Source organism: Lepus europaeus, chromosome 15, assembly GCF_033115175.1.
Source record: "Lepus europaeus isolate LE1 chromosome 15, mLepTim1.pri, whole genome shotgun sequence".
In the NCBI taxonomy this organism is placed as follows: domain Eukaryota; kingdom Metazoa; phylum Chordata; class Mammalia; order Lagomorpha; family Leporidae; genus Lepus; species Lepus europaeus.
Window position 1 is genome coordinate 111,814 of NC_084841.1, and position 22,510 is coordinate 134,323.

Here is a 22,510-nt window from a genome sequence, read left to right on the forward strand (position 1 = left end):
CTCTGGTCAGCCCAGTCCTTGATTTGGCCACCTGCAGGGTGGCATGGACCTGAGTTACTGAGATGTGGCCCAGCCTTGTGAACCATTAGCATCCTTGCCACCCTGACCAGTTCCTTGTCGTTCAGGTGAACAGATGGCTGCTGCGCTGTACCAAGTACCTAGAACATGTGGTCCCAGAGGTGCGTCCCTCCTCACTGGTCACTGAGTACTTGAAGAGCTGCCACCATGAGGCCACCAAGGTGACTGCAGAGGCCTTTCACAGGGCCAGTGGGACCGTGCTGGGCCTGGGTGGCCAGCAGGCGCTGCAGCGGTGGCGTGACCTGTGGCTGCAGTACCAGCAGATGCAGCTGCGCTTGGAAGAAGCCCTTGCTGGAGCCAACCAGGGCCCTGGCATGCTGACTGTTGACCAAAGCCTGCCGAAGCTCAAGCTTGCCCAAGAGACCACATGGAAGCACCGTGAACCCTCGACAGGTTCCCCTGCCAAGGCTGACGGCAGTGCTGGGGAATGGACCCGAGGGCCATGCAGCCTCGCTGGACAAGCCATTCTGTGTGGATGGGAGGGTCAAGGTTTGTGTGGTCCATGGGCTGGGCCACCCTCCCTGGGGGTACTTGAGGGGCCAGGGACCAGCATGGCTGACACAGACAGCAGCTCCACCTGCTCCTCAAACCCCACTTCAACACCAGCCAGCCGCCCCAGGAAACACCCCCTGAAGAAAATGATGAAGAAGATTCCAGGTTTTGAAATGCCTCAGCTGGACAGTGGTCCCCGGGATGCCTGCCAGTTGGGCCACACTGGGGTCTTCATCAGAGGCCTGGAGGTGACGGGCACTGTGCCAAGGCTGCCTGCGGGGTGTCCCCCAGTCCCTCGGAGCCGTAGTCTGCCCTCTCCCTCCAGGACGCAACCCCCTGAGGAGGTGGGGAGGCAGCACACAGGAAGGTGAGGTGGACGCCCCTGCCCCGTCCTCAGGGCCTAGTGGCCGTGGCTGTCTGGGAGCCAAAGACATCGGCATGCGCTGCCCTCTGCAGACCTCGCCTTGCCGCCACCCTGCCCTGGCCGGCACCCCCGCCAGGGGGACGAGACGGCCCCTGCCCTGCTCGGGACACCGTTACCAGTGCTCCTGCGGAACCTCATGCACTGCGTGATGCTTAAGCTAGTGGCTACTCAGGCAGCTCTGGTTACATGGGGCCCATTTATAGAGAAGTGCAGCAGGCACATTGGGCCCATGAAGTGAAACGTTCCCTTAAAAAGTACTCCTTTAAAAATGTCTGCACGTGAAGGGGTGATGAGGGCGTGCCCGTTGATGAAGATGCTGTTTTAACTCATTGCTTTTAACCACGAGGTTTGTGGAAAGGCAAGAACGCCAGGGCTCAGTCCCTGGAGCTCACAGGCTGTTCACCCGGGTCACACAGTCTTCTGTGCGGCCACTGCCGCCACGGCCCTGGAGTGGAGGCGGCCTGTGTATGTGAGCTTTTGTGGCTGTGGGGAGGGGTGGCCTGTGTGTGTGGTTGTGCCCTGGGGCACAGATGGCCTGTGTGTGTGTTTTCTCTGCTCATGGGGCTTGTTCTTTATGCTTCGTGGGAGGTGTTTCTTCCTCATGCCTACAGTGTGGCTTTGATCTGAACTCGGTGTGGCTTTGATCTGAACCCGGAAGCTTACAAAACACTCCTCTGAAAGATGCTTTAGGTTTTAAAACCTGGCTCTTTGTCTTGTTGAGGGTGGAGCCCGAGCTGGAAGGTGAAGGATTGATTTGCTGTTGACAGGAGGGTATTGCCAGCCAGGTCAGGAGAGGTAGGATCTTCTGAATCAGAAATGCCGCCACTCTCCCCAACCCCCAACCTCTCTGGTCGGCCTCTGTACGTAGTTCATTTCGAAGGTTCTAGGCGAAGCAGGCGGTGGGGGCTGCCCTCCTGCTGAGAGTGGGCACACCCTCAGTCACTTCTGGCCATTGTTCCCTTCGGTGTGAACCGTCCCAAATCCCCATGTGTGTGCTCATGGTGATAGTTCCTGAATTTAAAAAGGACGTTGCGGGAGCCTTTGGTTTAGTGGGGACACCTCCCAGATGGCCACCAGGGGGAGCTCTCCTACCAGGAACAGCAAGCACTTGTGCGGTGGGCGAGGGCAGGCACAAGCTGTCCAGCTCTGCTGCAGGTGGGATGTGTACTTCAGGAGTCGCTTTTAATTTTTTTCCACTTGAAAAAAAAAAAAAAAAAGTTAAGTGCAAATAGTGGCAGAAGACAATCTGCCAGCCCCGACTGGCGACACTGAGATTGAGTTGTTTAGGAAGGCTGGGGTGTGGTGTGTGCAGGAGGGAGAAAGGCTCAGATGATGCATGGACATGAGACAGATTCGCAGGAGGGAAGCGTGCAGGGCCTCCCGTGGGCGAGCCATGGACACCCAGCCAGAACAAGGGTCTCATGCCAACGGGGCACTTTTGGAAGTTTGAGAATTTATCGGTAACTTTATTTTGGTGGAAAAAAAATGGAAATCTATGTATGGTTTTTTCTTAAGCATATTTCCAATGAACTCTTACGAGATCGGGTGTATTCATGGTGGTATGGCCGTAGACTCCAATGAACTCTCTGAAAACCCCTTATATGCATGGATTTCAAAAATTTGTACACCAAAGTAAACATTTTAATTTCATTTTTTCTTTAACTTTTTGAAGTTCCCTGATACCATCTCCATTTAGGCAGAGGGGGTGTGGAGAGAGAGAGTCAATGAACTCCAGGCCTCCTGTGGAAAGGTGACTGCCTGGCCTAGGCTGGCCTCACAGACTCTGCCCCTGCACACTCCTAGCCCAGGGAGGGGCTCCTGACAGCCGGGTTCCTTTGGGGGCTCTGTCTCTAGGAAGGAGAGGCAGCACCTCAGGTACCCTCAGTCCAGGTCGCAACGTTGTCTGGAGGCAGCTTCCTATTGCAGATACTTTGTGAGCGTAGCTTTCCTCAACAGACACAAATTTCTTTTGCAAAAGGACAGCTTTTCACAGTTTGTTGGAATAACCCGTGGTTATCCTGGTATCCCACAGTCATATTTGGGGTTGGTGTGGCCCAGGCCCCACTTCCCTGTCTCATGGGGTGGGGCCCCAGCTCCCGTGAACTTGGTCCTGTCCCTTGACAGTGCGGTTGGTTAGTGCTACTGCAGCTTACAGCCTTGAGACAGCTCGGGCTCCACCCCAGAAGGAGCTAGAGAACCCTCACACAGGGGCCCTGCAGCCCAGGTCACCAAGGTCCCCACATTGGCCACTGTCCATTAACCTAGTGACCAGCTGGTCGCAGCTAGCCAGCTTGTGAAAATAGGGAAGGCCTCTGCACCTGGCATCTGTAGGAAACAGTTATTTTGGATTCTAGGCGTTTTCATCGTAAAACACCGGACCCAGCAAACAAAGAAAAGCCCACCTAATTAGGGAGACCCAGTGCTGTGCACACAAGGGACCGTGCTGCCAAGCTGACCACACACTCAGGCACTGGCCAGCTCAGTCTCACCTCTACTGGGCCACACTGGTGGTTTCTGGCCAGTGTCTGGGCTCTGCCAACACTGGTGATATGAGGGCAGGACATGGAGCAGCCAGAGACCACATCCTGTACAGACGGTGAGCAGCAAGGCCCACTGGGGGTATTGGGAGCTCCTCAGAGGTACCCATCGTGAGAACGGACATCGTGACAAGTCTGGCCTGCAGCCCCCTTCCCAGGACCCTCCTTTAAGGCAAGGGACCCCAGCTGTGACGAGGGCTCCCATGGGCAGACACCATCCTGGAGCCTCACCTCTCCAGTGCCCAGGCGCCTGCCCCAGTCCTATGCCCTCCTGCTCAAGCCGCCCCTCGGTGGGCCAGACCTGCAAACAGCAGCCTCAGGATGCAGACCCTGCTTCTGGCAGCCGGGAGTCGCTCTTCTCTTTCAAAGGGATCTTTGGTGAAAAAGACAAGTGCAACAAGTCTCTTTGAAACACATCTTTCCTGCCAGCACTGCGGCTTACTAGGCTAATCCTCCGCCTGCAGTGCCGGCACCCCGGGTTCTAGTCCCGGTTGGAGCGCCGGATTCTGTTCTGGTTGCTTCTCTTCCAGTCCAGCTCTCTGCTGTGGCCTGGGAAGGCAGTGGAGGATGGCCCAAGTGCTTGAGTGCCTGCACCCTCATGGGAGACCAGGAGGAAGCACCTGGCTCCTAGCTTTGGATCGGCGCAGCACGCCAGCTGCAACGCACCCGCTGTAGCAGCCACTTAGGGGGTGAACCAACGGAAAAAGGAAGACCTTTCTCTCTCTCTCACTGTCTAACTCTGCCTGTCAAAAAAAAGAAAAGAAAAGAAATACATCTTTCCTTCTCGTGTGCCTGTCCATCAAAGGTGCAACTCCAGTTGGTGGTGAGAGAGGGAGGCATGGGGTGGGGCACACTTGAAACCACTGGCTCCATTGCACACGCCAGATGTGCCCATGCTGGGGTAATCGCTGCTTATTCCTCCAGACTCTCAAAGTTTGCTTTTTGTTTCTGCCCAAAGCACACGGCGTCTTTAGTAAGAAGCCCAGATCCTGGCCCCATGGCCGCGGCAGGCTGGGTTTCATGGCTCCCTGTGTCTCCCCACAGCCGCCTGCAGCACATAGTGGCCGAGATGATCTCCACGGAGAAGGAGTATGTCCGGTCCTTAGGATATGTCATCGACAACTATTTTCCAGAGATGGAAAGGATGGACTTGCCCCAGGACCTGCGAGGGAAGCGCAGCGTCATCTTCGGGAACTTGGAGAAGCTCCATGACTTCCACCAGCAGTACTTCCTGCAGGAGCTGGAGCGCTGCCGGCACTGCCCCTTGGCCGTGGGCCGTGGCTTCCTGAGACATGTAAGTCCCCTCCTGGCGGGGCTGTGTCCCAGGTGTGGGTGCTGGGTGCGCAGAGCGAACCCCAGTGGGGTCACCGTGGCCCGGTGCGTTAAGGCAGCCAACACACAATGCCCTCGAGGACACTGAGCCTTCGTGATGTTGCATGTTTGGGGTAACCTCACAGAGGGAGCTTTGCCTGCCTCATCGATTCCATCTATCCCAGAGCCCTGTCCCTTTGCCACCTAGGGCTGACTGGTCAAAGGTCACAGCAGACGTGGCGCCTCCCTCACCTCCCAGGTCCCTGGCTCTGCAGCACGGCCCTCTCTTCACCTGGAAGGGTGGGCCCTGTTCGCTCTGGACCATTCGCTGTTGTTCTGAGAAGAAATTGAACTTCTTTCGATGCTCACTGAGCAGTGTGCTGTCTGGTTCAGCACCAAACAAATACGCGCAATGCAATCCCACCTTCTGCCTTGAAGCTGTCGCTCTTTTTAAATTAATTAATTAATTAATTATTTGACAGATAGAGTTAGATACAGAGAGAGAGACAGAAAGGTCTTCCTTCCGTTGGTTCACCCTCCAAACGGCCCCTAAATGGCGCTGCGCCGATCCGAAGCCAGGAGCCAGGTGCTTCCTCCTGGTCTCCCATGCGGGTACAGGGGCCCAAGCACTTGGGCCATCCTCCACTGCCTTCCCCGGGCCACAGCAGAGAGCTGGACTGGAAGAGGAGCAGCCGAGACTAGAACCTGGCGCCCATATTGGATGCCGGCGCCGCAGGTGGAGGATTAACCAAGTGAGCCACGGCAACGGCCCCTAAGCTGTCTCTTAAAATACTTTCAGACTTAAGGTGCAACTTCTGTGTTGTTTCGTATGGACATGCATCATGACAATTTCCCAAACAACCGCTGGCCCACTGTGCAGTTGCATCCTCCCCGCCCCACAGTCTGTCTCTTACAAATTCTAGTACTCTGGGCATTGGTAAACTGATGCCCAGTAGCCCACTGTCTGGGAGCCCTGTTCAGGGTCAGGAAGGACTGAGTCTCCCTCTCAGGTGGCCGCAGTGAGAACTGCACCTGAGGGTCTCTGTGGGAGGTGCCTGGGAATCGCCCTGAGCCCGACTTGCTGCCCCTCCTCCAGGAGGAAGAGTTCCGCATGTATGCGCTCTACAGCAAGAACAAACCCCAGTCGGACGCCCTGCTCAGCAGCCATGGCAACGCCTTCTTCAAGGTCAGGGTCATCCCACTCTCCCCGCAGACCACACAGGCCTCGGACTGGCCCCAGCTGACCTCTGCCTGGCCTTGCAGGACAAGCAGCAGGAGCTGGGCGACAAGATGGACCTGGCCTCCTACCTGCTGAAGCCTGTGCAGCGCATGAGCAAGTACGTGTTGCTGCTCCAGGACCTGGTCAAGGAGGCTGGCCGCTGCCCAGGCCGTGAGCAGGAGCTAGGCGAGCTGCAGGCAGCCGGAGAGGTGGTCCGCTTCCAGCTGCGCCACGGCAACGACCTGCTAGCCATGGACGCTGTCCGTGGCTGCGATGTGAGTGAGCTGCGCTCAGACAAATGGACAGAGAGGCAGCAGAGGGGGCGCCCTTCCTTGGGGTACCTGAGTGGATCATGCTCAGAGGACTTCTGCTCCCCCGGGTCGGTGGTACCTGAGACCCCAGCACTGCAGCAGCTGGGGGCTTCACTAAGGTGAACGAGGGCTTTTATAAGAGCGGCCCCACCCTCGTCCCCAAGCAGCATACAGTCAAGTGTGGGAGGGGGTCTCTGCCTTGCTCTGTGGGCCGCAGAGGGTAAGGTGGGAGGGCTGTGGGAAGGGTGAGCTCCTGAGGTCTGAATGTGGCGCTGCAGTTCCTGTCCTGACACTCCCACTCCTGTGTCAGCGCTGGCCTCCGGATGTCTGCCAGAACCTCTCCTGGGACCATCCAAGGCCCTGAGGCAGCTTGATTCTTGCAGGTGGACTTGAAGGAGCAGGGGCAGCTCCAATGCCAGGACGAGTTTCTCATTTGCTGTGGGAGGAGGAAGTACCTGAGGCACGTGTTTCTCTTTGAAGACCTCATCCTGTTCAGCAAGACCAAAAAGGTGGACGGAGGCTACGACCTCTACCTGTACAAGCAGTCCTTCAAGGTACAGCACCTGCTGCCCCTGGGCATCTCACACCCTTGTCTCACTGGAGACCAGCAGAGAAACTGGCACTCAGGAGAGCTGGCAGGAGCCACACAGTGTCTTTCACTTTCTGTGGCTCTTTGGTGAATATCTGAACTTTAAGCCTTTCAACACGCCTGGAAGACACCTGTCTTCCATGTGCTGGCTCAGTGCTGGGGTTTTGTATACAGGTGAACAGGAGAAAAGGTTCCCCTGGGCCTCTGATGTCCACAGACAGGGCTTTATCCAAGTGCCAAGGCATGGTGGGTTTCCACAAGTGGTCCTCACCTGTCTCCCAGGGAGGCAGGTCCCCCCACTCCTGACAGGGGCCATGAGGATCACAGTCTTGCACGCTCACAGCCTCACACACTCATAGCCCTGCACACTTGCAAGTATTCACTCTGCACATTAACGGCATTGGGTTCACGGAAGGATCCCACAGCTGTAACCTGGATCAGTGCAGTGAGGGGCTGTGGTCACCCAGGACAAAGCAGACATGAGGGCACCACAGGGCCTTCCGGGCCAGCCCTCTTTTCTCCGCTGCGGAAACAGGCCCCAGGAGGGAGCTGCTGGGGAGGAAGAGGGGACTGAATCCACGCTACCCTTGGCAAGTTCACCTGGGCTCTGGTGCCCACTGTGCCACACAGTCACGTGGTTTCCGGGGTAGGTGCCCACCTACTCCGAGACCATTGGGGCCAGAAAGCCCATTGTTTGGCGAGGGTCTGTGCTCCTGACGCTGCAGCCTGCGTGGTGTTTGCTGCTTGCAGACAGCTGAGATCGGCCTGACCGAGAACGTGGGAGACAGCGGCTTGAGGTTTGAGATCTGGTTTCGCAGGCGTCGGAAACCTCAGGATACCTACGTTCTCCAGGCGAGCTCGGTGGAAGTCAAGAGGGCCTGGACTGAGGTGATCAGGAAGATCCTGTGGCGGCAGGCACTGCGGAACAGAGGTGGGGAGGCGGCAGGGCCGTGGGCAGGGGCAGGGGCTGGGGCTGGAGGCCCATCCTAGAGGCCTTGGTCAACTCGGGTCCAACAGGAGTCTCACACTTGGCCTCCTCCCCTAAAAATCAGCATCAGCAAGACCCTTCCTGGCCCGCTTGGCCCTGCGGCAGCCCCAGAAAAAGGCCCGAGTCTCCCCGGTCAGCTTTCCTCTCTGGCCTCTTGTCCAGATGCTGTGTTCCGCAGGAGGCCCTTGGTCTCCTGGCAGGTGCAGCCCCTCCTCCATGAGCCACCTTGTCGCCTGCCACTAGGGTCCCACACAAGTCTCCTCCAACCTCTGTTTCCACCCAGTCCCCCTCTTCCTTAATTTCTTCACCATGATGCCTTAGACTGCACTGGCAGAGCCAGCCCACTGCTGGCAGCTCCAACCCACAGGCCCTTGAATCGCTGGGACCAAGGGTCCAAACTCCCAGGATGACCACCAAGCCCCTCTCTCTGTGACCTTGGGGCTGTGGCCTCCCGCCACATGCACCTGTGGCCTCCCCGTCCTCTCTCTCAACACATGTAGAGCCAGCCTCTGCTGGGAGGAGGAAGGCCAAGCCCAGTTCCACCCCTTGTGGTTTCCATGTCTCTTCTGTGACTGTTCCAGGTCCTCGGGCTTCTTGCCATTGCCTACCCAACAGGCATCAACTCAGCCAATGCCCTCAGCTCTGCTTTATTCTCCCCTCTCCACATAAACACTCCCAACCCACACCCCTGGGAGCAGATCGGTCTCTCCAGGCAGAGTCCAATGAGCTGCACAGGTGTGCAGGCGGAGGGACACACAGGCTTTGGGCTGGGCCTTGCTGACCCTCTTAGGTTCGGCACCCACTTCCTGTTCCCCCAAGACACAAACCACTTTTGTCAGAACATTACCAGTATTCTGCATGTGCATCGCGACTCTCAGGTTCATAGCTATGCAAATATGAATCCAGTAGCAGATGTAACTTTATTTTCTACCTTCACACATTTTTTCCTCACAATTATTACCTTTTTAAAGAAGATTTATTTATTTATTTATTTTGAAAGGCAGAGTTAGGGAGAGAGAGAGAGAGAGAGAGGCCTTCCATCACTGGAATGGCTGCAATGGCCAGAGCTGGGCAGATCCGAAGCCAGGAGCCAGGGGCTTCCTCCAGGTCTCCCATGTGGGTGCAGGGGCCCAAGCACTTGGGCCATCTCCACTGCTTTCCCAGGCCATAGCAGAGAGCTGAACTCAAACTGGCACCCATATGGGATGCTGGTACTGCAGGCAGTGGCTTTACCTGCTACACCACAGTGCCGGCCCCAATTATTACCCTTTTTCCTTTGCTTCATTTTACCATGAATAAACTCATCCTTGTACTCTCACCCTGTGCTATGTTCTCCTCTCAATATTCAGACACTCCCAGGAAATGTTGGTTTTGTCTTTTCCTGTGGACTCATGTCCCCTCAGGATCTGTCCCCCTCTATCTGGCTTCTGGCACAGGGAGCTCCTCCTCTCCCAGACCAGGCCCCCTGGCCCCTAACACCCAGGGCATGAAGCCCTGGACAGGCCCTGCTTCCCACCCCTGACCGGGCTGAGGGGATGACATCACTATAAGGGTGGCTTTGGAAACTGCCACGCCTTCCTCCACCCAGAACTCCGGATGCGGGAGGTGGCGTCCATGGGCATGGGCAGCAAGCCCTTCCTGGACATCCAGCCCAGTGAAGCAGCCATCAGCGACCGGGCCATTGACCACATCATGAAGGGAACAGGTAAAGGCCTGTGTGTCAGGGTGGATGGACGAGTGCGGGGGATGGGCCCGCTCTGCAGAAGCCAGACCTCCCAGGTCCCTTCCAGTGCCGCGAACCCGAGCGTCCATCGCAGTGTCCTCCTTCGACCATGCCACCCGCGTCAAGAGACCCCACTCCACCATCTCAGAGAGCAGCAGCTCCTCCGGCAGCCAAGCCTCCTCCTTCCTGGGGCCACTGAACCTGCACGTGTCCACCAGCCCTGCCCTCGGGCCCTGGCCGTCTGACGTCAGAACCTGCATTGAGGAAGACGAGCTGGAGCAGGAGGCGGGCAGCCAGACCCCCGTGTGTGAGTGCGGTCAGGCCCCTGGGCAGGGCAGCCCCTGACCATGAGTTTGGGTGGTGGGTGCTGACTAGCGTGGGGCCCCAGAAAGGAGCTCAGTGTTCACCTAAGTCTGAGCGTAGTCACCCCGGGGCGTTGGTCCGAAGTCCCCCTGGGTACTAACGTCTTCAGATGCCGAGGCCCCTTCTGTAATAAAATGGTGCGGTTTGCGCACGACAAGCACCCATGTTCCCTGCACGTGGCGTCGTCTCTGGGTCACTAACATGATCATTAACACTAACAATGTGAGTGCCATTAGGCTATGTCATTAGGGGAAATAGCTAGGCCATGGGTGCAGTACAGACAGGATTTCTCTTTTCAAATGTTTTTGGTCAGCTGGCGCCACGGCTCACTAGGCTAATCCTCCGCCTGCAGCGCTGGCACCCTGGGTTCTAGTCCCGGTCGGGGCGCCGGATTCTGTCCCGGTTGCTCCTCTTCCAATCCAGCTCTCCGCTGTGGCCTGGGAGGGCAGTGGAGGATGGCCCAAGTGCTTGGGCCCTGCACCCACATGGGAGACCAGAGGAAGCACCTGGCTCCTGGCTTCGGATCGCGTGGTATGCCAGCCCCAGCGGCCATTGTGGGGTGAACCAATGGAAAAGGAAGACCTTTCTCTCTGTCTCTCTCTCACTGTCCACTCTGCCTGTCAAAAAAAAATGATTTTGGTCAGTGATGGGCTGCATTTGTAGGTGCAGAATTGGAGGCCAACTATATATGGAAAGATTGTCAGACAAATTTGAATTTCCTTTTATCTAAAGACAAACCAGGGCTGGTGTTGTGGCATAGCCAGTAAAGCCACTGCCTGTAACAGTGCCATTCCATGAGGGTTCTGATTGAAGTCCTGCTGCTGCACTACTGATCCAGCTCTCTAATGACCCAGGAAAACAGCAGAGGATGGCCCAAGTGCTTGGGACCCTGCCACCCACACAGGAGTCCAAGATGAAATTCCAGATTCCTGGCTTTGGCCTGACCCAGCCCCAGCCATTGTGGCCATCTGGGTAGTGAAGCAGTGGATGGAATTTGTAACTCTGGCTTTCAAATAAATCTTTAAAAAACAAAAAAACTTTCACCTTCACCCAAGGCAAGGTAATGGGGAAGAAACACAAACAAGCAAAACCTGAACCAACAATGGTAAGCGTGAAAGATCTCAGCTCTCAGGACACCCAGTGACAAAAACTGTGCTCCTCAGAGCAGAGAGAAGAGACAGGAGCCGGCCACTACCCAGGCCTCTCCCTGAGGGTTGCAAGTGCAGAGCTGGGAGAGGCAGCCAGCGAGGTCGGCAGCCACTGCAGTGTTGGGGAGACCAAGGCAGCAGGGCCAAGAACCTGCACAGTGTGCCCACCAGGTGCTGACCATCAGGTTCTTCCAAGGAGGCCCCTCTGAGACTAGAGACCAGGTCCTGGTAAACAGTGGGTGTGGCTGCACCTGACCCCACAGCCAGGTGGAAAACCCACAGTTCACAGGGCCTTGGGTGGAGAGCCCAGGAGTGGAGATGGCCCAGGGCTGGCCCCTGCTCCACTCTGCTTCCCAGTAACGTGGCAGCAGCTCAGAACAAGGCCTGAAGAGCCCAGCAGCGCTGTTGAGACAGCAGCATCTCAGCGAATGTGCCGGCCACAGCGACACGGACGTGCACAGAAGAAGCCGGGCTGTTTTCTACATATGAAACCATAAACCTAAACAGCACACACACGGGAGGCCTCCACAGTCAACTACACAAACCGGTGATACGCAGAGCATCGTAAGAGCACCCAGAGAAAAGTATGTGGTGTTGAGAGCGGCAGAGCTGACGATGAGCACACAGCTCCACGGCCACGGTGCCAGAAGAGAAGCTGTGGCCTGGCAAAACCTTTCATTCTTGGCCGGCGCCGCGGCTCACTAGGCTAATCCTCCGCCTGCGGCACCAACACCCCAGGTTCTAGTCCCGGTCGGGGCGCTGGATTCTGTCCCGGTTGCTCCTCTTCCAGTCCAGCTCTCCGCTGTGGCCCGGGAGGGCAGTGGAGGATGGCCCAGGTCCTTGGGCCCTGCAGCCGCGTAGGAGACCAGGAGGAAGCACCTGGCTCCTGGCTTTGGATCGGTGCAACGCGCTGGCCGCAGAGCACCAGCCGTAGCGGCCACTTGGGGGGTGAACCAACGGAAAAAGGAAGATCTTTCTCTCTGTCTCTCTCTCTCACTGTCTAACTCTGCCTGTAAAAAAAAAACAAAAAAAAGAAAAAAAGAAAAGAAAAGGAAAAAAAAGGCGAACACCATTTCTCACCAGTGGCCTCGTGCCACAACAAATGTTACATGTTGCCACAACAAATGTTACATGTTGCCACAACAAATGTTACATGGTGTCCTTGAGGAAACAGGAAGTGAACCGGGCACATAGGAGACTTTCTTCCTCTTATTGAAACCTCTTCAAGTGGTAGCTGGCTGTTTACAAGATAATAGTAATGCGTTTACAATGCATATGCAAATGAAGTATTTGGTGACAGTAGTGTAAACGCTGGGGGAGACATAGAGGTACCCTGTGAGGTTTGATAGTTTGCATGAAGTGGGGTGAGACTGTTTGAGATAGATTGTACTGAGTTACAAGCTCTAAAATGACAACAAAATAACAAACCAAGAAGCCAACAATGGAGATGTAATGGAACCATAAAAAATTCAATCCAAAAATGTTCAGAGAAGAGCTCCCCTGGGCCAGGGTGGTCGGGTGCAGGGACTCCTATGAGGGTAGACGTGTGGGCTCTGGATCATATGTGTGTAGGCTGCAAAACTACGGCTTTGCCTGTCACCTTTTACAAATTATTCTCCTCCTCTTTGTGTGGAAGAGGGAAGAGCACTGATGCCTAGAAGTGTATGTCCTGCTTTTAACCAGATAGAAGGAGAACAAGGAACTTTCTTTTATGAGAGTGAGGGAGAGACAGAGGCCTTCCATCTGCTGGTTCACTTCTCAAGTGGCTGCAATGGCCAGAGCTGGGCTGGTCAGGAGCTAGGAGCTTCTTCTGGGTCTCACATATGGGTGCAGGGACCCAAGCACCTGGGCCATCTTCTACTGCTTTCCCAGGCATATTTGCAGGGATCTGAATCAGAAGTAGAGCAGTCGGGACACAAAATGGCATCCATATGGGCTGCTGGCACTGCAGGCGCAGCTTTACCCACCACACCCCCCTGGCATTTCAGGTGGCAGCTTTACCCACTACACCACTGCACTGGCCCCTTGCTTGTCACTTACATCCCAACAGAACTGTGTTTGACAAAGTGCACACGACACCTCCGGAGGAGGGGGTGCTGTATGCCCAGGGGGCAGAGACACCTCCGGAGGAGGGGGTGCTGTATGCCCAGGGGGCAGAGTCGCCGCCGGGTGTGGCAGGGAGAGCCCTCGCTCTGAGCGGATCGAGCTGATGCATGGAAGCCTCAGGGCACCACCCAAGGCGGCTGCTGTGGTCCAGCTTTGTAGTTAAGCCACGGGCCTGTCTTCTTCCCTTTAAAAGTTTTTGTTTATTTGAAAGGCAGAGCAACAGAGAGAGAGAGAGAGACATGAGACAAATCTTCGATCCACTGGTTTATTCCCCAAATGGCTGCAACAGCCAAGGCTGGGCCAGGCCGAAGCCAGAAGCCTGGAATTCCATCCAGTGTAGGATGCAGCTGTCCCAAGTGGTGACAGCCTGCTGCACAATGACGCTTGTTCCCACATGGCCCTTATTGGCCTCGTCTGTGACTTGCACGTCTAAACTGTCACAGAGCCCAGACTGGTGGCCCAAAGCCCAAGATATCAGGGCCAAGTTAGGTCCTCAGATGCTAGACCGCGCACCTCCCTTTCTGGCCTTTCGTCTGCCCCGGGTCTGACTGGCTTCAGAAAAGGGGGCGCAGTTTCTTCCTGAGCTTTGTGGTGCTGCTGGTTTCTGCGGTGCTGCCATCCTGTCTGGGCCCAGCCTTGCGGGCTGAACTAACAGGTGCGGTGACTTCCTTTATGAACCTGTTCATTTCATGCAACTTTGGGCGCAGGTGAGCTGAAGCTGGGAGGTGGGCGAGGGCCTGGGGCTCACTTGTGTCTTCCCTGCGATGCTACATCCGGTCAGCACCAGAGGATTCTGGCAGGGTGGGTGTCCCAGACATGGAGGGCACTGAGGGGCTGGCCCCTGGCCGGCTTCTCGTCTGCAGTGCCCAAGAATTCTGAGTTGACAGGGGCCAGTGCCGGTGGCCTTGGCTACACCGTCCACCGCGGGCCATCCTGCCTCCGGCAGTTACTTTGTGATGCCTGCCCTCCCCTTCCTGTGAGGAGCTCCCAGCTGCAGCTAGAAGGTGGCCAGGTCACCACGGCTGTGAGTGTCCCTCCTCTGAGACCCCTCTGCGTGTGCCCCACCGGCCTGGTCTGCACGGGAATCAGCGCCATCCTGCACTCTGGGGGCCCTGAAATCAGAGACTTCTCAGGCAGGTGGAGTCAGGGAACAAGGCCCCGTCCTCAGGGCCAGTGCAGGCCTAGCTGCTACCCCCTGGCGATCAGCTCAGGTGTTTCTAAACCAAGCTTCGTGGAGAAGCAGGCGTGGAGTCCGTGGACAAAGGTCTGGGGCTGTCCTTCCTGGAATGCGCACACAGCCCTGTGTCCCCAGCCTTTGATGGGTCCCCTCCCTGGGCAAGTCCAGTGTTTTCCACCACAGCCCTGTGTGCACCCAGACATGCCCTAAGAACACAGCGAGGTGACCAAGCAGAGGGTCAGACAGGAGTCGTGGTCACCATCAGCACCTTCAGAGAGACTGCCTCTCTGAGGCTGTGGGTTTATCCTGGCCTGCATCCACTCAGGGTCCTGCCTGGGCAGTGTGAGAAGAGGTGGGAGGCAGGATTGAGGTTCCCGGAGCCGAGAGTCCAAGGATCAGGGCTTTGGGCCGAACATCACAAGCCCTGGAGTCCGTGTCCCCAGATCTTCGCTGTGCCCTGTGACTCAGTTCTGATGAGCAGTCCCTTCCCTCCTCAGAACCAACCCCCAAGCCCCAGGCTGGCCTGCACCCTCTGTAATAGGTGATCCTGCTGGCCCTAGAGTAACCGGGGGCCTTGCTTCCCCCAGGCCCTCCCACAGGCCACCCTGGCTGCCTGGCACCTGCTCCAGATGTTTCCAAAGGGACAGCACAGCCTAGCACTGAGGGGCTTCCTCGTCCCTTCCCCCCACTTCCCATCCAGCCCACAGCTCCTCAAAGCTCAAGCACCCAGGTAACTAAGGGCTGACAGCAGGGGCTCCTGGTTAGTTGCATGGGAGAGACTGCCACTCAGCCCCTGGTGCGGTTGTCTCCCCAGATCAGCTCCCAGAGGCCAGAGCATGGCCGAGAGCACCCGCAGGAGCAGCTGACACCACGCACACTGTCCCTGCTGCTGGCTGAACCCCCCCCCCCATTGGGTGCGAAGTGGCTGTGGGAGGCGGCTTCTAGTTGCCGACCTCCCAGTGCCAGTGTAGCTGTGAGGTGACATTGGTGAGGGACAAAGCCGAGACCTCGCCTGCCAGGCTCGGCTCTACCCAGTGAAGAGATTCACTCCTTGGGCGCCCGGAGCCGGGCTCAGCTAATCGTGTTCACAGAGCAGGTGTGTGGGAATTTTTACACCTGCCCCAAATTGCACAGCGGCCAGCTCGAGACAGAGCCCCCAGCGCTGCAGGATCCCTCAGGTGGCGGGGCAGGGGGCACAAAGGACGGACCCATGCAGGGAGACACCACAGCAGCCCATGGGGACCGAGAGCCTTGGGGAGCTCGGGGGAGAAAATTCTGCTCCAGTCACTGTGGACACGTGCATTCTGTGTTCTAGACTCCACACATGTGAAATGGTCTTTGCTCGGAGACACACAGGCGACAGACACACAGAGGCACTGGGGTCTGGGGTCAGAGCAGCAAGCACAGAATGGACATGTGTTGTCCTGTTTTAGGGCCCAAACTCCTTTACCCACAGGACAGCAGCTCCAGCGCAGCTGTGTCTTCAGTGAGAATCGGCCTGGGGCCCCATGCTGTGCCTGTGACATGGGCTTGGCTGTGCCGTCGCAGTCATGGAAACGGGGCAGGCGGGAGACGTCCATGGAAGGTAACAACCACTGTTCTTTTGACAGCTGTGATCCACCTGGATAAGAAGCTGTTCCTCTGGGGAGAGCACTGGTCAGCAGGAGCAGAAAGACCTCCATCCAGGCTTCTACACCAATGAGGCCTGGAGATGCAGCACTGAGCTGGAGGCTCTTCACACTGACAGTCGTCCTGTGAGGCCCTGCCTGCTGGGCCTGGCCTGACCCTCCTCCTCTCTCACTGTGTGGTCCTGGCAGGAGCAGCCTTGAGCCCTGTGCAGTGCCACCCTGTGCCACACCCACAGCCGGCTTGTGGTGTCCCAGGGCCAGAGAGAGCCATACTAGGACTGCATTTGTCCCCTACACCCACCTTTCAGGCCAGCAAGGGCCAGAGGGTAGACAGTCCCCAGGCCTGTCCCCACGGTCCATCCCCAACACAGGACCAGCCTCTTGCAATAACTGGATCTCATTTTGTTTCTTTTTAAAACATGTTGTGTGTAGTTAGCATGCATGGTACTTGCCTTAGGCCTGAGAGGACGTTAGGGGAGACTGATCACTTCCTGGACTCCCCACTCCACGTTGGGGGACATGGACTAAAGTTCCGCCCTGACCCAAGCTCAGGTGCTGTTGGCATCTGTGTTCCCCAGAGAAGCACCACCCCACATACAAGGGAAGGACGATCTCCTGAGTCCGGTTGGTGCAGGCTCCCTGCCCCCTCCCCAGGCCCAGGGACCTGGTGACAAGGCCAGGACACCGGTGCTGAGTCCACGCAGGCGCTGTTGGCTGCCGTATGCTGCCTGCTTTGTGTCGGGACTGATGTGTTCAAAACTGAGACACGAACAGAACGTGCTTTCTACTGTGCATTCTGGATTCTTTCCCCTGGCCCAGGAAGCAGGCCACGTGTCTGATGTCACTTGCAGCTCATGAGGGAAGGTGCCATGGGTTCCGCCATGGCCCATGGCCACACCCACCAAGGACAGCCACACCCAGGGAGATATCCAGCCAGGTCCCACCATCTTCTGCACAGACCCTCCCTGAGAACGCCTGGGGCTCCACCCTGCAGCAGAACCCCCTCCCTGTAACGGGTCCTCCTTGGAGAAGCACAGGCCAGAGGACGAGCTGGGGACGGTCAGACCGTGGGGCTGGTGGGTCCCCCGAGGCAGCTCCATCTCCTTCCCTCCCTCCATGCCCATCTCTGCCTCTCTGTCTCTCCTCTTCTTGCCTGTGACCTCCAGGCACACCCTGGGGGCCTGAGCTGAGTGATGGGTTCAGCAGGGGAGGGTCCCGTCGCTCAGTCGTCAATGACTGCTCGTGCTGGGGCCCTGCGTCTACCTGCAGCCTTACCTGCCTATCAGATGTTGTACAAGTGGCCTCCCCTCCGTGGGACACTGAAGCCTGAAGCCCGCCGGGGGACTGAAGACTCGAGGACATGGGGGGCAGTGCTGGCCCCAGGGGGCTTAGCATCCTCTGCCTAAAGTCTGAGATGCCTCCTCACACCCAGACCCACGTCTCTGACTCCAGGCATAAGACACAGGAAGGCTCGAGGCCCCAGGGCCATTCAGGAAAGGCCATGCCGGTCAGCCCGAGTGTGGTACAGCCCCCGACTAGATGGCAGTCGGGGCCTGTGCCGCTGTCCTCCCCTTCCACCTGCACCGACACCTCCCGGGCTGGCTTCTGCAGGTCTGTCCCGGGGCGCCTGATCAGCTCTGCAGGGGCACCCCAAGCTGAAGCCGCTCTGCCTTCACCAGCTGGGGCCATGAGGTCTAGCATGCACCACTCGGTCACAGCCAAGCAGGCGCCCCAGGACAAAAATAGCAGTCAGATGACTGCAAGGGTGGCTCACGGCTTCGGCCCAAATCAGCTACAGCTAAAAATAGGCTTGAAGGGCACAGCCTGGGGAGAGTGGCAGGCGGACGGGCGCAATGCGGTCGCTGCGCTTCATTTCTGCTGAAGCCCTGGTGTCCCACCCTCAGCTGGCCCAGCAGGGCTTGGACAGTGTGGCGCACAACCTCTACCCACTGCTGTTCAAAGCCAGCTACCTGCAGGAGCAGGCGGAGGTGGTCTGTGCGGTGCTGGGACACTGGCCACTGGAGGAGTTCCGGCTGGGTGCGCTGCTGGGTCCGAGTGCCGACCACCCTGAGGATCTGCGTGACCGGGCTTGCAGGGCCTGCCTGGAGGCCTGCGTGCGGGGCCTCGCAAGCCACGTGCTGCAGGGCGGCCGGCGGCGGCTGCGACTGGCTGACCTCACAGGCATCCGTGACGTGCAGGTGCAGCGGTGCCCCTGCAGGAGGGCGCTGGGCAGGTGGGGCCGCACCGAGCTGCTGGCTAGGACCTGCTGTGAGTTGCAAGCTGGGCCTCGTGTGGCCGGGCGCCCCATCGAGGTCCTCGCTGACCTCTTTGTCACCGAGGGCAACTTTGAGGCTGTGGTGCAGGCCCTGCGGCCAGCAGGTCCGGCCCCTCTGCGGGTGCGCTGTCCCTCATTTCGGGCAGACAGCCTCAGCCCCGGCCAGCTCCTGCATGTGCTGCACCTGGCCGGGCCGGGCACTTTGCGAAAGCTCGAGGTGGTGCACAACGTGCGGCTGCATGCCGGCCACGTGCAGCAGCTGCTGGCCCAGGTGGGCTTCCCCCAGCTGGCCTCACTCACCCTGCCCACCAAGGCCTTTGACATGCCCCCAACCTGTGCCCCGACCCCTGGCAGTGAAGACTCCCTCCTCACCTCCATCGCCGGGGAACTTGGCCGGATGGCCTACCTCACCGAGCTGAGTGTGGCCTTCTCCACGCTGACCGGGAAGATCCCAACGCTGCTCGGGTAAGTCCAGGGGGCCGCCCGGGGTGGGGACCTGGAGGGGCAGTGATGGGGCCCGTTTCACTCCCCTGACAGAAGTAACTGCACCATGGGGTGGGGTTACCACCTTGAACCCTGGTGGCTTCACACACAGTCTCCCCAGGTCAGGGCACCTATGCAGCTCAGCTCGAAGTTTCTATCCATGGTTGCGGGGAGCTGCGGGCTCATGGGAAGGCCCAAAGGGGTGAGGTCCTTCTTTGGAGTCTCTCATGAGAAGCCTGGACTCTGGGCACTGGGAGTCCTGGAGCAGCAGGTGTCTGCCTCTCACCAGCTCTGCCTGAAGAGAGGCAGAGGCAGCAGCCAGGGAGGGGTGGGTCCAGGTGGCCTCGAATGGAGGCACTGGCCACACCCAGACTCTCGGGCAGGTGAGGGTAAGCAGGACGTGCATGGGGCCCACTGTGGGAGTAGGGGGCTGGAGGGAAAAGCGGGCGTGAGCCTGGTAACATTTTCTGGCTCAGAGAGGACAAGATGACGTCCCAGAGACGGAGCTGTGTCCCCTGAGAGGCGAGCACCTAGACTGCCTTCTCTCGCTGCCTGTCTACCCAACATCGACTCATCAGACTGCAGATGCAGAGCCCCAGGCAGGGGCAAAGTAGGCTTCCCTTCCCAGCTGTAGAGCCAGGCTCCATCTTTGTTGAGGGGAGTGATGTGCTGTTTCCTGCTAGTTCACGGTCTGCCGGAGCCGTGTGCGTGATTTCCCTACGCACAACACGAACCCGGTTGCTGAGAAAACAAATTTGCCATCTTCGGTGCTGAGGATGCAAAGCTCTCCTGGGTAAGGTTGGCTCTTCACACAGTGAGCACGCTCAGCTCCATGTGGCAGCACCAACGTGGCCACAGACCACACATGAGTGTGAGTGTGGCTGTGGCCTGTGTACCCGCAAACCCATTTAGGGACACTGATGTCTGAATTGCACATAGCTTTCACGTGTCACGAACCATTTGCTCCTCTTCCGGCTTTTCACCACTCGGAAATACCAAGGCCCTCCATGGTGCGCTGGCTGCTGGAACTCAGCCGTCAGCCGGATTTGGCCACGTGCTGGTTTGTGGTCAGACCCCCAGACCCTCTCCTCACCCGTGCTGTTCTCCCCGCAGCCCCCTGAGGACCCCGCTACGCACACTGGACCTGGCCAACTGCGCCCTGAACCACGTGGACATGGCCTACCTGGCAGACTGTGTCCATGCCGCCCACCTGGAGGTGCTGGACCTCAGTGGACACAACCTGGTCCACCTGTTTCCCTCGACTTTCTTCAGGCTGCTGAGCCAGGCTGCCCAGACGCTGAGGGTGCTGACCCTGGAGGACTGCAGCATCGCCGATAACCACGTGGGCATGATGATCCTGGGCCTGAGCCCCTGCTGCCGGCTGCAGGAGTTCAGGTTCCTGGGGAACCCGCTGTCGGCCCGCGCCCTCAGACGCCTTTTCACTGCCCTCTGCGAGCTCCCCAGGCTGCGATGCATCGAGTTCCCGGTGCCGAGAGACTGCTACCCTGAGGACGCTGCCTATCCCCAGGACGAGCTGGGCCTGGCCAGGTTTGACCGGCAGAAGTATGACCTGATCGCCGAGGAGCTGCGAATGGTGCTGCTGCAAGCCCACAGGGAGGATATCCAGGCCTCCACGCCCCTCTATGGGAGTTTTGACCCAGACATCGAAGAAACAAGCAATGAGCTTGGTGCTTTCTTGCTGCAAGCGTTCAAAACTGCTCTAGAAAACTTCTCCAGAACGCTGAGACAAACGGAGTAGATCCTCGAGTGGCTCCAGTGGTGGGCCTCACCTTTCAGCCTGCAGGCCCTGGGAGTCCACCCTGGACTGGGGCTTGGGCTGAGCATTCGTCACCTGCATTGCCACCACGCAAAGTGAGTTGTAGTGGAATCGTAGCGTGCCTGTCAGGCCCTGGGGGACAGGGAGCTCTGCCTTCTAGGAGATGCAGCTCCAGGAGCCCCGAGCACCAGCACAGCAGGACGAGAGCTGGGCTGAGGCCACCAAGAGGGTCGGTGGAGGCCTGGGACAGTGGGAGCGGGTCTGCCCCGGTCTCACAGCAGTGGAGGAGGAGTTAGAGAACATGTCAGAGGGAAGTGTGAAGTAAGCAGGAGCCCATAGACTGTCACCGAGAAAGGAGAGGAAGAGTGAGAAGTGAACGAGGCCCATGCCCAGCAGGAAGGCGTCCTGCTCCTCACGCCTGAGGCGCAGCACTGATGCCCACACGGCAGCATCTTCCACACAGAACCATGGCTCCTGCTCTGGACGGCTCGTTCTCAGGGTGCTTCACAGTCAGTGAGCGATGCCGAAGGCCAACTGGACTGAGGACATCTGAGCCACCTGTGCCTCGCCTCTGCTGGGCAGCCAAGGGGCAACTCTGGTGCTCATGTGACGCCTGCCACCCGGGTCCACCAACCAAGGAAGACGCATTTGCCCGTGGCTTCCTCCCAGAGCTGCTCTGTGCAGAGCTGAACGGCTTAGTGCCAAGAAGACACAGTGCAGTTTACTCAGCTGCAGTGTTTATTTCAATGCAGTTCAGAATTTCTAAAAGGACTGTAGAGCCTGAAAATAAAAAGTTCCCTCAAGACAGAGGCTGGTGTTTGGTTGGTTCAACCTGAGATCCAGAACTGCGGGGCACTGGCCAAGGGTCAGAGGCACTGCCCTGGCCCGGTTTGTCCGCCCCAGGTGCTCTGCTGCTGGCAGTCTCCCTGGACTCACCCTCGGGCACGTGCACTTTGACCCTGCGCGGGTCCTGAACTGTGGGTCAGTGCCGTGGGGGAAGGCATTCAACAGTCAGCCCCAGCCGCAAGAGCAGCCGCCCCAGGGCTGCTGGTGCTACAACACCCACCCCTCCCCACACACAGAGGCTGCGGCCCCCACTCCCTGCAGACTGGCCCCTCGAGAGTTTCAAGGTGCTGTCCCAGCAAGGATGGCTCCGTCTCAGTGAGCCCGGGATTGCTGCAGTGCCTGCACGTGGCTCCTTCCGCCAGATCCCGTTCCTCTGTTCTTCCCCCTCTCCATCCCTACCAGGTCCTGCCTGCACCCAGGCCAAGCCCTGTACCTCTTCCTAGGGCAGCACGTTGGCATGGAGGCTGGGCCTGTGGGTCAGAGCAGGAGGGGCAATGGGCACAGGCAGACAAGGGGAAGCTGCGTTCCCGACAGGCAGGGGCTGGCTGTGCTGGCACAAAGGGCTCTTGTGAATCTGGAGTTCCAGTGCTTAGGCTGGTCCAGCAAACATCCCTCCCAGGGCTCAGGCCACCTGGGTGCTGCTGCACACTGCACACTGTCCTTTCATCCTGGCGGCAGGACCTGGGCCTGTCAGAGGGTCCGTGCAGAGGACAGCGCCCTTCCCAGCTGCCATGGGGCCCCGGCCCTTCCAGCACTGCAGCCTTTGGTCTTTTCAAGATTTCCTGTGAAGATCGGAAAAGCCTCACACTCTCAACCCTTGATTGTCACTGTCCGTGCTGCACTCAGACAACACAACATTGCACAACCCAAGGATCTCCACACTGTGTGGCACAGCAGGGCAGGCAAGTGGGAGCTGGACCACCCCCAGCACAGGCTCAAACAGGCATGCAGAGAGGGAGATGGACAGCTGTGTGTTTCTCATTTCTTTTTGAAAAAAATATTTTGGTTTTCATCATATCTGAGACAGAGAGATCC

At 58.1% G+C, this 22,510-nt stretch overlaps 2 protein-coding genes across 2 annotated transcripts in view; both read left to right on the forward strand.

The window, feature by feature from the left end:
- The window catches only part of PLEKHG4B (pleckstrin homology and RhoGEF domain containing G4B), an 83,309-nt gene extending 66,711 nt beyond the window's left edge, over window positions 1–16,598 (forward strand). Inside the window, exons 15-23 of the mRNA XM_062212603.1 lie at window positions 126–937; window positions 4,576–4,825; window positions 5,939–6,028; window positions 6,106–6,336; window positions 6,756–6,926; window positions 7,712–7,892; window positions 9,538–9,654; window positions 9,740–9,979; window positions 16,077–16,598. Of these exons, the coding sequence (XP_062068587.1) occupies window positions 126–937; window positions 4,576–4,825; window positions 5,939–6,028; window positions 6,106–6,336; window positions 6,756–6,926; window positions 7,712–7,892; window positions 9,538–9,654; window positions 9,740–9,979; window positions 16,077–16,168 (2,184 nt within the window). The 3' untranslated portion in view covers window positions 16,169–16,598. The remainder of the gene's footprint in view (window positions 1–125; window positions 938–4,575; window positions 4,826–5,938; window positions 6,029–6,105; window positions 6,337–6,755; window positions 6,927–7,711; window positions 7,893–9,537; window positions 9,655–9,739; window positions 9,980–16,076) is intronic.
- A 626-nt stretch (window positions 16,599–17,224) lies between these two features.
- Window positions 17,225–21,375, forward strand: LRRC14B (leucine rich repeat containing 14B). The gene is made up of 2 exons (XM_062212027.1): window positions 17,225–18,834; window positions 19,966–21,375. Exons 1-2 carry the CDS (start codon window positions 17,948–17,950, stop codon window positions 20,609–20,611), a joined length of 1,533 nt encoding a protein of 510 aa, XP_062068011.1. The 5' UTR covers window positions 17,225–17,947; the 3' UTR covers window positions 20,612–21,375.
- Window positions 21,376–22,510: the final 1,135 nt, after the last annotated feature.